The 13,277-nt window shown below is 39.3% G+C and overlaps 1 protein-coding gene across 2 annotated transcripts in view; it reads left to right on the top strand.

The window, feature by feature from the left end:
- PHLPP2 (PH domain and leucine rich repeat protein phosphatase 2) overlaps positions 1-13,277 on the top strand; it is a 72,925-nt gene that overhangs the window by 15,459 nt on the left and 44,189 nt on the right. For both annotated transcript variants that reach the window (XM_045810297.2, XM_045810298.2), the window contains exon 3: positions 3,723-3,856. In XM_045810297.2, coding sequence (XP_045666253.1) covers positions 3,723-3,856 — 134 coding nt within the window. The remainder of the gene's footprint in view (positions 1-3,722; positions 3,857-13,277) is intronic.

Below are 13,277 nucleotides of genomic sequence, written 5' to 3' on the forward strand. Positions count from 1 at the left end.
CTCTTATCTAAAATTTCTGTGACAGATGGCTCTCTAGCTTTCCATGAGCTATTTTGAGAGGCAGTCTGTTTCATTACTGGGCATCACTAATTATTAAAGTTCTTCCTCATTTTTGATCCAGGTTTACTTGTGCAACTTTTCATTGTTCCTAGTCGCATTCTTTGGAGTGTTCCAAAGTAAGTTTAATCCTTCTTGACACTGGAAGATAGAGATAGCTCTTTATGCCCTTGTCTTCAAGTTAATCCTTCAGTGTTCAGATTACATGGCTAATTGACCCCTCCAATACAGTTTATTAGAAGTCCCTCTTAAAATACATCCTCCTTAGAAAAATTCTACCACTGACTGGCAAAGTGCCTAATATCGCTATAATCCTTTGCGAATTTTTATTTTATTTGACTAGAGATTAGTTGTAACTGATGAGGTTTTTATTCTGGAAAGTTTATTTTCTGTTTCTTTTAAATTCGGTATTTGTCTTTGTAGGGTTTTAGTTCTTTGGTCATTCCTCATGTAGTAGTTCTGAGTTTATGGATAAAGGTCTGCACTGAGCAGTCAGCAGAGGCCAAGTGGTTGTTTTATTTTTGCGTTTTTGTGGTCATCAGTGTGATTTACATTCCTAAATTATCATTTTTTGTGGTGGGTTCTGATTGGATGGGGGCTGGTAGTGCATCCCGCGAAAGAATTCACCCGGAGCAAAGCAAAAGAGGTAGAAGTTTATTGAGTACGCTGCAAGGGAGTAGTGGGCAGGACAGCAAAGGAGAGATTGTCTGCCACAAGGAGGTGGTGAGACGTTATAGTTATAGGTTGGAATGAGGGAATATGGGATGTATGGAATTTTACCTTTTTTGGGAGTCTTAAGAACTGTGACTGGTTGTAAGTGACCTATTCTTCAGTTAGGGGCCATGGCCTAATGAGACTGTTATTGTCAACTTGGTAGTTGCTGTGGGCCCTTTTGCCTTGCTCGAGTTTCCATTACTCAGGCCTGTTGCCTAAGAGCAGCCTCTACAATTTTGGTAGCTGTTTACATTCAGCTTTGTAGTATTACTATTTCATATTATTATTATTTTTTTAAAGATTTTATTTATTTATTTGACAGAGAGAGATACAGCCAGCGAGAGAGGGAACATTAGCAGGGGGAGTGGGAGAGGAAGAAGCAGGCTTCCAGCAGGGAGCCCGATGCGGGACTAGATCCCAGGACCCTGGGATCACGTCCTGAGTCGAAGGCAGACCCTTAACGACTGAGCCACCCAGGCGCCCCTATTTCATATTATTTTTACTTAAATCTTACTGCCAACTGTATTTTCTCCTTTCACCATAAACCACAGATGTTCTTCATATCTTTTTGCAGTGATGGGAGGTGTATAATGTTTTTTCTAATTAATACAATTCTTAAGGTTTATTTTTATTTTTATTTATTTTTATTTTTTTTCAAAGATTTTATTTATTTATTTGACAGAGAGAGACAGCCAGCGAGAGAGGGAACACAAGCAGGGGGAGTGGGAGAGGAAGAAGCAGGCTCCCAGCGGAGAAGCCTGATGTGGGGCTCGATCCCAGAACATTGGGATCATGCCCTGAGCCGAAGGCAAACGCTTAACGACTGCGCCACCCAGGCGCCCCAATTTTTATTTATTTTTTAAAATTTTATTTATTCATTTGAAACAGAATACAAGGAGGGGGAGTGGCAGAGGGAGAGGGAGAAGCAGATTCCCTGCTGAGCAGGGAACCTGATGCGGGGCTCAATCCCAGGACTCTGGGATCATGACCTGAGCTGAAGGCAGACGCTTAACCAACTGAGCCACCCAGGCGCCCCCCCCCTTTTTTTTTTAAGATTTTTTTTTAAGTAATCTCTACACCCAGTGTGGCACTTGAACTCATGACCCTGAGATCAAGAGTCACAGTCTACCACAGCCAGGTGCTCCTTAAGTTTTCTAAACAGAATCCTTTTAAGACATAAAGATGAATGGTCCTTTAAAAGATTTTATTTATTTATGAGAGAGAGGGAGAAAGATAGCATGAGCACGAGTGAGGGGAGGAGCAGAGGGAGAGGAAGAAGCAGACACCCCGTGGAGCAGGGAGCCTGACTCCTATGACCTTGAGATCACGATTTGAGCCAAAGGTAGATGCTTAACCGACTGAGCCACCCAGGCGCCCCTCTTCAAGACCTTTTGAGCACACACATGCTTTCCTATACTTGTTTCTTGGTTGTTGTTTCAGATGGGGGAGATATTCTATTTTTATCCTAATTAAAATTTGACTCCCATCCTAAGAATTTTTTTGAATAACAGTCGCCAGTATGTTACTGAATACTACTACATATGAGATGTTTTGCTAAACACTTTACTTACTGTATAATATCTTGTAAGTAAATAAATTTAATAACAACTCTGTGAGTTAGGTACTATTGTTATTCCCATTATACTGATGAGGAATTTAAGACATGTTGAATAAGAGCCTGTGCTCTTAGTGACTGTATTTATAACTGTTTGCTTTCTGATAAAACAATTGTAAAAGGGCTGTCTTGTGTTATTACTGATGTAGCCCCTTCTGTCAAAATATGCATGGAAGATTTTTGCTTTTTAAATATTTTCAGTATTTAAATATTGTAAGTGTTTTAGGTCTATATGATTTAAAATGTACAGTGTCACTAGAGGCCACAGATAATTCCTAGACATTCTGACTTTAATTTAGCTTTCATTTGCGACTGCATGGTAGAATGATTTCTGGGGAGTTATTCCCTCCTAATTTTTATGCAAGAATCATCTCTGAAGCCAGTGGAAATACATAGTACCTGAGACATAGTAGGCAGTTCAAAAACTGCATTTCTGATTAGGTGGACAGCTTCTATGACATCACTAATGGCCAAGTGTTATCTTTTATAGCTCATAATTTCACTGCCTCAAAGTTTGGGCCAGAGGTTCTCAAAGCACTGTGTGGGGGTCCCTGAGAATCTTTGAAGAAGTACATGAGGTCACAACTATTTCATGATAATAATAAGATACTAATTTTCTTTTCCACTTTCAGTCTCTCGTGAGTTACAATGGGGTTTTCTAGAGGCTACATACCATGTTATCACAGCAGATTGAATGTTGAAGCTGATGTGAGAATCTAGCCATCCTCCATTAAAATTGCCATTCTCCTCACTAAATTCATGTGATTTTGGAAAATATATTTTTCAAAAACTATTATTTACATTATTATATAATGGGTTTATTGTTTTTAAAAAATGAATAAATATTTGGAAATTCTTTTCTTTTTTTTAGATTTTATTTATTTGAGAGAGAGAGAGGGAGCATGAGAGAGAGCATGAGCGGGAGGGGGGGGCACAAGGAGAGGGAGGGAGAAGCAGACTCCTTGCTGAGCATGGAGCACATACGGGGCTGGATCCTAGGACCCTGGGATCATGATCTGAGCCAAAGGCAGACGTTTAACGACTGAGCCACCCAGACGTCCCCATTACTTGGAAATTATTAATTTGAGCTTCTCATTCAGTAAATATCAATAGATATACTGCATGTAAACAAAAGCTCTTTGGGGGTCCTCAAAGACTAAAGAGGGGTCCTGAGACCAAAACCTCTGAGCACTTCCTATTTAGATGAGTTGTATCATGATAGTAAAGAAAATCTCAACACAGAAGTAAAAAGCTAGAACATATTAAAAGATTTTAAAAATTAAATGAAGCATTTCTATTTCTTACTAAATACTTCTCTTTTGAATTGTGTAAGCAGGAGACTGGAACCTACTGAACGACCTCTTCAGATTGTTTATGATTACTTATCCAGGCTGGGATTTGATGATCCTGTGCGTATACAGGAGGAGGCAGCAGATCCTGACCTCGGCTGCATGCTTCGATTTTACGGTGGTAAGAGTTATCAGTGGCTTTGTGAATGTGTTTAACTACCGTTAAGTTGATCATTTGTGTGTCTCTCTGTCTTCAGCTTTTTAAAAGTATTTTAGTGAAAGGTGTTTTTAAGCCAGTTAACTAATGTGGTTAAAAAAACAACAAAACAAGAAGGTGGGGCATTGTTAAGGTAAGTCTTAGAATGATTAGCCAAAATACGTTCCCTTCTTTATTTTTGTTCTTCTTGTTTTAGTGTTTTTGCTGACTTACTAGAATCATTTTGTCCCTCTGTCAGAATCTTGATCAAATCATGCTTTTCAGTATCAGTTTTACTTTTAGGTTCCTTGTAAAAACCATGGAGTTCTGGATAGCTCAAGAATGCTGAGAGCTAGCTGGTCATTATCATATATGACTTGACATTTGATGAGTACATTTGTCAAATCTATATATTGTTAAATTTAGTGGGCTTGAAATCTAGGATTTTTTTTACTTTCTCTTGTCTTTTGGTGCATTTTCCCCCTCATCAACTGTTTTTCCCTGATCACTTCAATAATAAAATTAGACTTATTACAACTAAATACTTTCTGAATATTGCTTTCCAAGTATGCATAGTCTACTAATACTGCTACTATTGAGTACTACTGATTGTTTATTCTGTGCTTTTATGCGTGTGAATTAACCAGTTTATTACAACCACCTTATGCCATAGGAACTATTATCTTATTTAACAGATGAGAAGACTGAGACAGAGAATTTAAACAACTTGTTCAAGGTCATACAGCTAGTAGGTGACAGTGACATTCACCTAACAATTTTGAGTAAATATGACCCAGTTATTGAACAGTTGAACTAATAACTAAATGATTAGTGTATGCAGGCAAAGTCATTTACTGAAATTCCCTGCTCTCAGTCCTCAAACTAGTGATTAAATTTCTGTATACTTCTTTTTTTGTTGTTGTTTTTCGTTATTGTTGTTTAGTTTTAAGTAATCCCTACACCCAGTGTTGGGCTTGAACTCACTACCTGCGCTGCTGACTGAGCCAGCCAGGCATCCCTCTGTATACTTCTTGATACAACTCTTGTGACATTATGTCACAAGCCAGCTTTATTTAATGCACTTCACAAAAGATTTTATGTTTAATTTTTCATCATAACACTATTTTGTGACATTTTGTTCCTTAAAAATTGGTTTTGTTTTATTTCCATTAATTTCTCTTCATTGCTAGTTCATGGAAGGAAAATAGTTGCTAGATTGAAATTAAATAGGAAAATTCATGGGGCACCTAGGTCGGACTCTTGATTTCAGCTCAGGCCATGATCTCAGGGTTATGAGATTGAAGCCCCATGTTGAGCTCTGCGCTAGGCATGGAGCCTGCTTAGGATCCTCTCTCTCCCTTTCCCTCTGCCCACCACCCCTGCTTAAAAAAAATTAAATAGGAACATCCTTTAAGATTAATTTGAGGAGCACAGCCCACTTAAACCTATAAAATTTGGGTTAAAAAAAGAGCAGTACATGCTCTTTTGTGCTTGTGGTTGAAATGGGTTCTTCATTATATGTTTTATTCTGAGGTGAAAGTTGAGCCTTAAAATGCCAGCGAGGTCCTTTTGAACCATTGAGATTGCATTTGCACTCAGTTGTATATTGCACAGCTATCGGCCCTGATTGCATTAATCTTCTGCGACACCTGATAAACATGATAGCATGCCCAGGATCTTCACATACCCTTAAGAAGATATTTCTAGTAGAGTCTAAAAGAGTACCAGTTTGTAGTTCTTACTCTGTTTTTGAGGGGAGGGGGTCTTTAACAGAGAACATTTCCAAAAGTGTGCTCTATTAATTTAGAGAAGCTAGTATAATTTGAGTGAGAAAATTGTGTTTGGGAAAGAGGTTTTTAAAGCTAATTATTATTATTATTTTTTAAGATTTTATTTATTTATTTGACAGACAGCCAGCGAGAGAGGGAACACAGGCAGGGGGAGTGGGAGAGGAAGAAGCAGGCTCCCAGCGGAGGAGCCTGATGTGGGGCTTGATCCCAGGACTCTGGGATTACACCCTGAGCCGAAGGCAGACGCTTAAAAACTGAGCCACCCAGGTGCCCCAAAAGCTAATTATTTTTGAAACTAGACAATGTGTATATATGGCACCAAAAACAAAAGTAAAAAATATATATGTATATGCACATATATCAATAAGTGTATTAATTATCTGTTGTCTATGTAATGAATTACCTCAAAATTTAGTAACTTATGGGAGTGCTTGGTGGGCAGTTGGTTAAGCATCAGACTCTTGGTTTTGGCTCAGGTCATGATCTCAGGGTGGTGAGATTGAACTCTGCATTGGGTTACGTGCTGAGTATGGAGTCTGCTTGAGATTCTTTTCCTCTCCCTCTGCCCCGCCCCCCCACTCATGCACTCTTTCTGTCTCTAAAATAAATAAATAAAATATTAAAGAACAACTTAGTAACTTATGGGACGGCTGGCTGTCTCAGTTGGTAGAACACGCAGTTCACGTTGGGTGTAGAGATTACTAAAAAACATAAATAAACTTTAAAAAAAAACTTTGTGACTTAAATTGGTAATAAAAATTTATTATATGGTTTGTGTGGGTAGAAATCTAGGAGTAATTTTGTTGGATGGTTCTGGTTTGGGTTGCATGAGATCGTATCACTGTTGGTTGAAGGTGTAGTCATCCAAAGGCTTGACTGGGGCTGAAAGAATCATTTCTAGCATGGCTCACTCAAATGGCTGTTGGTGGGTCTCAGTTCCTCACCAGCTTTTGACAGGGGTTCTCAGTTCTTCACTTTGTAGCCCTCTTTTTAAGGCTGCCTGAGTGTCTTCATTACGTGGCAGCTAGCTCCTGTCAGTGATCAGACAGACACAGGCGCGCGCGCGCACACACACACACACAGAGGACTCAGTGTTTTTTATGACCTAGGCTCATAAGTCAGTGATATTTTCACCACTTTCTGTTTAGTAGAAGTGAACCACCATATACAGCCTACCCTCTAGAGAAGGAAATTAGGCCCACCTTTTGGAGAGAGAACTATCGAAGAATTTGTGGACATATCTTAAAACCATCACAGAAAGTATGCTTCCCTTTCACCTTGCTCCTCCATGCCCTCAGTTCCTGAATCCAGAGACAACCACTGTTATCAGAAGGAGAAATATCTGTGAAATAGTCTCTTAGAAGCAAATAGCTTAGTAATTAGCTTTAAATATTTTATATGTAGAGTGTTTGGTGAGTTAGCTTAATTAGAATATAGTGTTAATGAGGCCAGGGTCATAAGGGCCTAAGTTCAAATCAGTTAATGTTGCTTTGCTTGCTGGATCTAAAAGGTACCCCGTACGCCAAGCAGCCATTATGCAAATATTCATTATCAGTGTTGCTGGAAAGGGAGTTCTGGGGAAAAGGTAAGTTAGTGGAATGACTGTCTGAGTGCAAATTCATGATAAAAGCTATGGAAATAACATAATTGACTAAAGATGAGTAGATAGCATTATTAATCACAGAGATTAAGAGAGCACATTAATGAATTATTTGTGTATGAGGAAAAGGAGTTTCGAAGGTGTGATTTACTAGTGAAGTTGTGGTTCTGGGGCTCTATGGATCAGGTAGCGTAAGTCCCAGCCTGAGCATTTCTTTCTGTACCATGTATATATATTTTAAGATTTATTTATTTATTTGAGAGAGAGAAAGAAAGCATGAGCCAGGGAAAGGGCGGAGGGCGACAGAGAGTCCTCAAGCAAACTCCCCACTGGGCATGGAGCACAATGCAGGGCTCTGTCCCAGGACCCCTGAGATCATGACCTGAACTGAAATCAAGAGCGGAATGCTCAACTGACTGAGCCACCCAGGTGCCCCTCTATCATATTTTGTGCACACATTGTTTAAGACAGTTTTTTCCAAAGAGCTTAAGCACAAACAAAGTCAGATACAAAAGAATCACATAGTATATTTCCATTCATTTAAAGTTCAAAAACAGGCAAAATTCAGCCATATTGTTTAGAGATGTGTGGCAGTATTACTATCCATCCATCAAAATCTCTTCTTTCCTCCCATAATGATAGAGTTATAGTTGGCACATGACTGCCCAGCCACATGTCGTTTCCCAACCTTTTTTGCAGTTAGGTTGGCACGCGTATGACACAGTTTTCCTCACTGGTATGGAATGGAATTGTCGTGCTGCTTCTGTTCCTTTTATTTATTTATTTTTTAAAGATTTTATTAATTTATTTGTCAGACAGACAGAGCAGGAGCAGGCAGAGGGAGAAGCAGACTCCCCGCTGAGCAGGGAGCCCGATGTGGGACTCAGTCCCAGGACCCTGGGATCATGACCTGAGCCGAAGGCAGACACTTAACTGACTGAGCCACCCGGGTGTCCCTCTGCGCCTGGTTCCTAAAACCCTCCATTCATGCTTCTCAGTGCGTCATCTTGTCTTCTGTGGGCTAGGATTGGCAGTCATCAGAGCAGTATTGGAAGCCATGTGTTGAAAATGGCAGAGCTACCATCAGCCTGAGTTTCTTGATAGTGTTGACCTCTGGAAACCCGCAATGTCTACCCTAACAGAGAATTAAATTTCTGTCGTATTTGAGCCATTATGGTCTTTTTGTTGCAGTAGTTTCACCTGCTATAACTGACCTAGGATGCATACGTACAAGTGGCAAAAATATAAAGAAAGCAAGGAAATTATTATTATAAAAGTCAGGAAAGTGGCTGATGTCTAGGGTGGAGGGACAAGGACATGATTCCTACAAGTATGATTTTTGAGTCAATACATATATATATATATTTTTAATTTTGACAAAATATTCCTAAATTGCACAGGTGATACCGATGTATAATTTCATCAGTAGCATTTGAGAATGCTCATTTCCTTCTTCCTTTGCCAACATCAGGTATTATTGTTAAAGTCAATCTTTGTCCCAGGGTGCCTGGATGCCTCAGTTGGTTAAGCGTCTGCCTTTGGCTCAGGTCATGATCCCGGGGCCCTGGGATAGAGCCTCACGTCAGGCTCTCTGCTCAGCAGGGAGCCGGCCTCTCCCTCTCCGGCTGCCTGCTGCACCTGTGTTTGTGCTCTCTCTGCGTGTCAAATAAATAAATAAAATCTTAAAAAACAAAAAAAGTTAATCTTTGTCCCAATTTTCAAAAAAATAATATCTCATGTTAATTTGCATATTATAAACTTTATTGTTAAACTATAGGAGTAATACATTAAAAAACATTCTGGGGTGCCTGGGTTGCTCGGTTGGTTAAGCATCTGACTCTTGGTTTCGGCTCAGGTCATGGGCTCGTGGGTCCTGAGATCAAACCCCAAGTCAGGCTCCATGCTCAGCAGTGAGTCTGCTTGGGATTCTCTCCCTCTGCCTCCTCCTACTTGCACACGCTCTCTTTCTCTCTCAAATCTTAAAAGAAAAAATAACAAAACCGTTCCACCACCTTTATACAATTACATTTACGATTGTTCATTTCTTAGTCATATTTTATATGCATGTTTCACATTTGTAATCATTGTGTCCATATGTTTTTCCTTTGTAAAAAATTTAGTTTTAATTACACAAGTAAGACGTGGATACAGTCTCATTATCTATAGTATATCAGTTTCTTAAAATCACTTCCTGGGTCCATTCACTGCTTACTGGAGAACCCCTGTTATCAACTTGGTGTATACTTGTTCAGAATTTTCTAACTTATATTCATATCTAATACGTATTTGTAGAAATGTATTTTGTTTGCATAAATGCCATTATTTGCTATGGTCTTCAATATTTTTCACTCAGCCATATATTTTGGAGATCTTTTCCTTAGCTGTCTTCTGTATGCATTCTTCTAAGTTCTATAGTATTGAATATCATGTGTGTATTATAATTTATGTAGCCTTTTCACTAGTGATAGCCATTTACAGTATTTCCACTTTTGACTATTGCAAACAGCATTATAGTAAAATTGTCTCTTTGTGCCCCTGTGTTTCCTTGGAGTATATCTCTAAATATGAAATTAATGGGTTGTAGAATATTTGCATTTAAAATAGTAATACTACTGCAGAACAAATGTATATCCCATCAGTATATCAAAGTACCCCTTTGCTCACAATTTCACCTTTTAATATTATTAGCATTTGAAATTTTTACTAATCCGATAGATAAAATGATGGTCTCCTTGTTTTAATTTTTGTTTCCCTGAATGCTGGTTGAGTATTGCTTCATATTTTCATTGGATCTTTAGATTTCTTCTTCTTTGAAAAGCCCATTGATATTTCTGAGCAAATTTTTGTCTTTTTTTCATATTGATCTAAAGGACTTCTCTATATATTCTAAGTATACATCCTTTGTATATTGTATTTGTAACAAAATTTTTTCTCATCCTGTAACTTGTCCTTAAATTTTGTTTATTGTTTTTTATTGTGCAGAAGTTTTATTTAGTCAGATTTGGTGAGTCTTTTCCTTTAATGCATTTATATTCCTTATCCTAGGTCATAAAGATATTCTGTGTTTTCAGTACTTCTATATTTTTAAAATATACATAAGATTGGGATCTAACTTGGGCTCCTGGGTGGCTCAGCTGGTAAACGTCTGCCTTCGGCTCAGGTCATGATTCCAGGGTCCTGGGATCGAGCCCTGCATTGGGCTCCCTGCTAGGCGGGAAGCCTGCTTCTCCCTCCCACACTCCCCTTGCTTGTGTTTCCTCTCTCGCTGTCTCGCTCTGTCCAATAAATAAGTAAAATTTTAAAATTAAAAAAAATAAAGATAGAGATCTAACTTTACTTTTTCTCTATAGGTAGATAGCCTTTTGTCCTACTGATTTGCAATACCATCTTTATTATTCTTAAGTTCTTATACAGGCAGCGTTTTGTTTTTGGCCTCTGTCCTGTTAAATTGACCGATTTGTCTCGTGCTAATACCAAATTTTTTTAAATTAATATACTTGTATGATATATTTTGATAGCTGGTAGGGAAGTACCTTATCACTCTTCTCTGAAAAATCAGGGAGATCTCTGGAATCAGAGATGCCTTTGTGAAGTAGTATTTGAGTTGGTTCTCTAAAAATTGACAGAATTTCATTATTCTGGAAAAGGAGGACATGGGATGGGCTACTAGACACTTCAGTGTATGTCCTGTGAATCACAGATAATTTGAGTCCAGAGTGTTCTGGGCGTTGAGTGCAGCATCAGTTTAGTCTTCATTTGGCAGATGATCGCAGGAAGTGAGAAGATGCAAGGGAGTCCAAGAAGGTGAATCTGGCACCAGTGTGGATAATAATTCAGATGTGAATTAATAGGGGTCTGGAGTGGAGAATGTGAGGGAATTGTTCATGTGAGGGACTTTTTGAAGGGATAATCTGTAAGAGTTGATGGCTGATTGAAAAGGGGAGTTGAGGAAGAGACTCAAAGAGTTGAAGCTGACACTGAGGTTTTAAGCCAGGGTTACTTCAGGAGAATGTCCGGACTTGAGTTGTGAGAAGGAGCTGGTTCGTGGGGACGGTGATGACTTGGTTTTGGGAATGTTTCATTTTAAGTGGTGGTGAGATGTCTGACAGGTAGTTGGAAGCATGGAACTAGAGCTTAGGACATACAGATCTGGAAGTAGGGTACATGGGGATGTTAAAGCTGTGGAAGTTGTTACGATACCTTGAAAAGAATTCTTGTATGTAGGGAGAGGAGGCTTAAGGCAGGCAGAATTTTCACTATAATAACTAGCTTTTGTTTTATACCCTTACCGTATGCTGAGCGCTTTCTCAAGTGCGGAGCACTCTGTCTACCTTGTCTCAGGTAGATGTTATTATCCCCGAGAGGCTGTAATGTGCCCCAGTCAAATAGCAGAGCCAGGAAGCAGATAAATCTGCTTCTAAATCTCATCCTTTTAACTTCTAAGATACTCCACCATTTAGTTGTTGGAGAGAGAGTTTAGAGGAGTGTGAGGAATCCATAAAATGAGAATATCTAACCCAACTCCGTGGTCTTAAACTCAGGAAACTAAGGCCTGAAGAGGTAAGAAGATTTGTTTGGGATCATGAAAGCAGATGGTGGAATTACTTTAGCCACCACTGCTTTGCCGCATTTTCTAGTGAAATACTTCAAATAGAAGTTTTTTGTGTTGTATGAGAGCCTGTTGCAAGTTTGAAATTTGTTGTGAGGTTTCCTGTTTTGTTCTTTAAATGTAAGTAAATATTTCATTTTCACTTCCTTACGTATCAGCCAGTATTTACTGGTTTAACCTTTTATTTGGAACTAACTTTAGATTTTCAGAGCAGTTGGAAGGGTAGTACAGAGAGCTTCGGCACACCCTTCGTGCCGTTGTTTGAATTGTTTTTCCGGTATAAATAGTGCTTCCATTTTTTCTGGCGTCTCTCAAGACTTTGTCTTTAATTTTCAGTACTTTGAATATATATTCAAAGTATCTGGGCTAGAATTTCGTTGGGTTTATCCTGCTTGGGGTTCGCTGAACTTCTTGAATCCTTAAGTTTATATCCTTCACTTGAGGAGTTTTCCCGTTTCTTCAAATCATTTTCAGCATTGTGCTGTTTCTTCTCTCGCTTTGGCTCTGTCCCTTAGTTCAATTTTCAGAGTTTTTGGCCTGCTGCTTGGGGTCACATCCACATTTGTATACCTCAAGGGTGAGCCCAGGAGTTCATAGACAACTTTAGGGGGGTCATTTTCCAGAGCTCCTTCCTCTTTGTGATTTCCTGGGGCTTTACTTAACCTGCCTTGTCTGGCACTTCCTGCGAGGGCATCCACACTGCAGCTCTCCCAGTGGGAGGGGAAGACCAAAAATTCAACAGGTTTTCACCCCGCTCTCTCTGGATTGCAGATCTTCCAATCAGAGAAGGAAGTAACACCCCTCAGAGTTTTAGGTGCCTGTGTCCCCACTCCTGGGGGCTGGAACTTAAGAAAATGAAGAAAAGAGGGGGATGAATGAGGAATTTCTCCCACTCTCTCTGAGTGTTAGGAGACCCCTTTTCTATTTCTCAAGACAGAACTTGAGGGCTTCTAGAGCTTTCTGTCCACACCAGCGCCTACCTCTGGATCTTGGGCTTTCTTGAGTCCCGGGCTAAGAGATGTCAGAAGAGGAAGCAGTGAGAAGCTTGCCACTACTTTGGTGGTATTTCAGATTGTGTTCTTCTTCCCTAATCTGCCTGCTCCTGTTTACTTTTTGGGGTCCTTGTATAGCTGCTCCATGCATTCTGTCCAGGTCTTATAGGTGCATTTAGTGGAAGAGACATGGTGGAGTGCGCTTTCTCCATCTTACTTAGAATCAGAACCTTAATGGGGTCTTTTGGTTACTTCATTTTAATATAGACCAATCGAACAGGCTAAATTTACCTTCATTATTTTCTAGAAGCTCTATTGTTTTGTCTTTCAATTTATATTCACAGTCTGTATGATTCTTTTTGTCTATCATTGTAAGCTTATGGGCTTGTATATATTTGCTTTAACTCATTACAGC

This window comes from Ursus americanus, chromosome 21 (genome assembly GCF_024610735.1).
Source record: "Ursus americanus isolate L20-20 chromosome 21, mUrsAme1.1.p, whole genome shotgun sequence".
Taxonomy (NCBI): Eukaryota; Metazoa; Chordata; class Mammalia; order Carnivora; family Ursidae; genus Ursus; species Ursus americanus.